The sequence below is a fragment of the Punica granatum genome, chromosome 1, assembly GCF_007655135.1.
Source record: "Punica granatum isolate Tunisia-2019 chromosome 1, ASM765513v2, whole genome shotgun sequence".
Lineage (NCBI taxonomy): Eukaryota > Viridiplantae > Streptophyta > Magnoliopsida > Myrtales > Lythraceae > Punica > Punica granatum.
The window spans coordinates 49,392,188-49,395,066 of record NC_045127.1 but is presented as its reverse complement, the minus strand read 5'-3'; the positions used below and the strand labels follow the sequence as shown (position 1 = coordinate 49,395,066).

Below are 2,879 nucleotides of genomic sequence, written 5' to 3'. Positions count from 1 at the left end.
ATTAAAGACCAGACCGTCGTGGTGGGACCAAGTCAGCGGGTCAACCGTGCAAATATCGGCTCGTCACACTGTTCCCGACGGGAAATGAGCAGCACGCGCGGTCTGCTCACGACATAATAGTCATTTACTTACCTCCTTACCATATACGTACGTATACCGTATATTATACTGTATACAAACAGTACAGAGGGCAGTTGGCTCAAAGCCTGTGTTCCTCTTCGTCGTCTTCCTCACAGTGAGTCACCCTTCGGTAAAAAGATCTCCATATTTTCCCCCTAGCAGGAAATGGACCTGTCCCTGTAAATACTGACTCCCCTCACATGACTTCCCTGCAACCCCTCCCCTGCTGTTATTCTTATCCCTCATTACCTTCCAAGCTAAACGCCATTCCCTCTCCTTCCCTCTCCTTCCCTCTCTCTCCTCCTCTGTTCCCTGTCAGCTCCATTTTCAGTACTACTCTGCAAGTTCTGCCACCTCCATTAACAGCACCCTTCAAGCAAGCAAGCGACTTTGCAAAACTCTCTCTCTCTCTCTTCGCTTTCTCCATTTCGCTTTTCACTTTCCCTTTTCCTCCCCCCTTTACCTCCCATCTGGGCTTTCTTCCCTCCATTATCTATCTCCACACACCCACACGGCCATCTGCTTATTCTGGCTCTCCCGACCATGGAAGCTTTCAGCCTCCTCAAGTACTGGCGGGGGGGAGGCGTCGTCGGGGGCTGCGACGCTTTCAGCAATGCCCGCGCCTCCAGCACCACCATTGTCACAACAGCGGTCCAGGCCGGTGTGGAGTCCGATACCGACATTGATGACGACGACGACGGCCCGTTCTTCGACCTGGAGTTCGCCGTCCACGACGGAGAGGAAGGAGAAGTAGCCGGCGGGGAAAACGCACGGGACAGTACTCTCGGGGACGAGGGGTCAGTCGACGGGAAGGGGGGCAGCTCGAGCGGCGAGGAAGAGGACGTCGATGAGGGGTCCGATGTCGGCGACGGCGGAGAGTTCAACTTCACGCTCTCGTCATCCTGCTCATCCGCCTCCTCCGTGAGCGGCGACGGCTGCGCCGGCTCCCCCTCCGATGACCTCTTCTTCAAGGGTCGGCTCGTCCCCATTGAGCCGGGTTCCTCCTCGGAGCCCAACAACCCAAACTCCAAGCCCCACCTGCCCGTCTCGCTGATGAAGTCCGCTACGAGGCTCCGAGTCTTCATGCTGGGCCTGAAGAAACCGAAGGCCGACCAGCAAAAGGATCTGCCGGAGAAATCACAGGCCGGCGGCAAGCCGCTCGCTGTGAAGCTGAAGGTCGAGGAGGTCCCCATCATCTCTCTGTTCACGAGAGACAACAGCTCCAAGTCGCAGAAGCAAGCCATGCCAGCTCACCCCGAGGAAGTCGCCAATGGCTCCGACGAGAAGATCTTGTTCTCCAAAGAAGCTGTGCAGCGCTACCTGAAGAAGGTCAAGCCGCTCTACGTCCGCGTCTCGAGGAGGTACGGGGAGAAACTGAGGTTCTCCTCCGGGCAGCTCGGAAGCGCCGGGAAGGTCCAGACAATGACAGAGCAGCCGACGCCGGCAGAGGCGGGTGGCGGAGCCGCAAAGGGACACATCAGGCAGGGGAATATCCCGGCGGGGCTGAGGGTGGTGTGCAAGCATCTGGGGAAGAGCCGCTCGGCCTCGTCGGCGGTGGCGGCGGCCCCGAACAGCAACCCATCTTCATCGAGGAGGGATGACTCTCTGCTGCAGCAGCAGGACTGGATACAGAGCGCCATCCTCCATTGCAAGAGGTCCTTCAATGCGTCTAGAGGTATACCCATCACATAAAGTCAATTACTTATCATGTTCATGGCAATGTTAATGTGATTCTGAACTGGGGTTTTGACCTCGTTGATGGGTTTAGACTCGGACTCGGAGCCATCGTCTCTGCTGGCAAGATCGGCGAGCGAGCCATTTCAGGAGATATCCATGGAGCTGCTAAGAAAATCTTCTTGAAGGGAAAACGGGCGGGAAACCTATGTGGGCATCAAAATCACCGAGGAAGAGAAATTGATGAGGTATCTATATCCACTGTAAATCTTTTGGTTAATTTCTTCAGGCTTATTATTATTATTATTATTATTATTATTATTATTATTATTATTACTAGGATTAGATTTAGGGAGGAAGAAGAAGAAGGAGTTGTTCTTAGGAGACGTCCCAGTGATGGTGATGAAGATGACTGGCGGTCGGTCTTGTAAGGCAAGAGAGGGAGCAAAAATCTCATCTTTTTGTAACCAAAGAAAGAAAGAAAGAAACATCAGATCTGTCCGTGTCTGTGTAAGTAAATTGGGCAATCACTAGCGTCAGCTAAGAGCAGAGCACGACATGACACGAATAGTGTTCTGATGATGAACAGTCACAAAAACAAAAGGAGAAACATTATATAATTATTTCAAATTTACTGTCCAATGCTTGCAGTTAAAAATCAACTAGAGGAAAATGGGGGTCGTGCGCAATGGCACGTAACCAGAACCTCCTGGTTCTGGATAAGCTCTCGTCATCGCAGCTTGTTGTGCTCGTTTGTTTCTTATGCGATTTTGTTTTGTTACTCTGTCGAGGGCCTTCCTTGTATTCGAGGAAATTAATCAATCGGATGTGGCATAAACTAACTAATGATTATAATGAGAAAGTGGGGTCTCCCATGGGTTTGCGGGGGGGAAACGGTGTTGTTTAGTGGTCAGCGAAAGTGTGAAAAGTGGGAGACCTTCAACAGTGAAAAGGACTGCCCTTTTCTTCATTTTTCGGCCCTCTCTCTTCTCTTTTCTTTCCCCCCTTTCATCAAAGGAAGAGAGAGAGAGAGAGAGAGAGAGAGAGAGAACAAACAGAGTAGGAGACAAGAGAGTAAAGAAGAG

At 51.8% G+C, this 2,879-nt stretch overlaps 1 protein-coding gene across 2 annotated transcripts; it reads left to right on the top strand.

Annotated features, from left to right (window-relative positions):
* Positions 1-292: 292 nt before the first annotated feature.
* LOC116193084 (probable membrane-associated kinase regulator 2) lies at positions 293-2,436 on the top strand. 2 transcript variants are annotated; one of them, XR_004154194.1, is made up of 3 exons: positions 293-1,795; positions 1,889-2,042; positions 2,135-2,436. XR_004154194.1 is itself a non-coding variant. In XM_031521836.1 (2 exons), exons 1-2 carry the CDS (start codon positions 664-666, stop codon positions 1,978-1,980), a joined length of 1,224 nt encoding a protein of 407 aa, XP_031377696.1. In that variant the 5' UTR covers positions 293-663; the 3' UTR covers positions 1,981-2,436. The 2 variants fall into 2 exon arrangements, 1 of the variants encoding a protein (XP_031377696.1); XM_031521836.1 differs by having other exon boundaries at positions 1,889-2,436.
* The last annotated feature ends 443 nt before the right edge of the window (positions 2,437-2,879 follow it).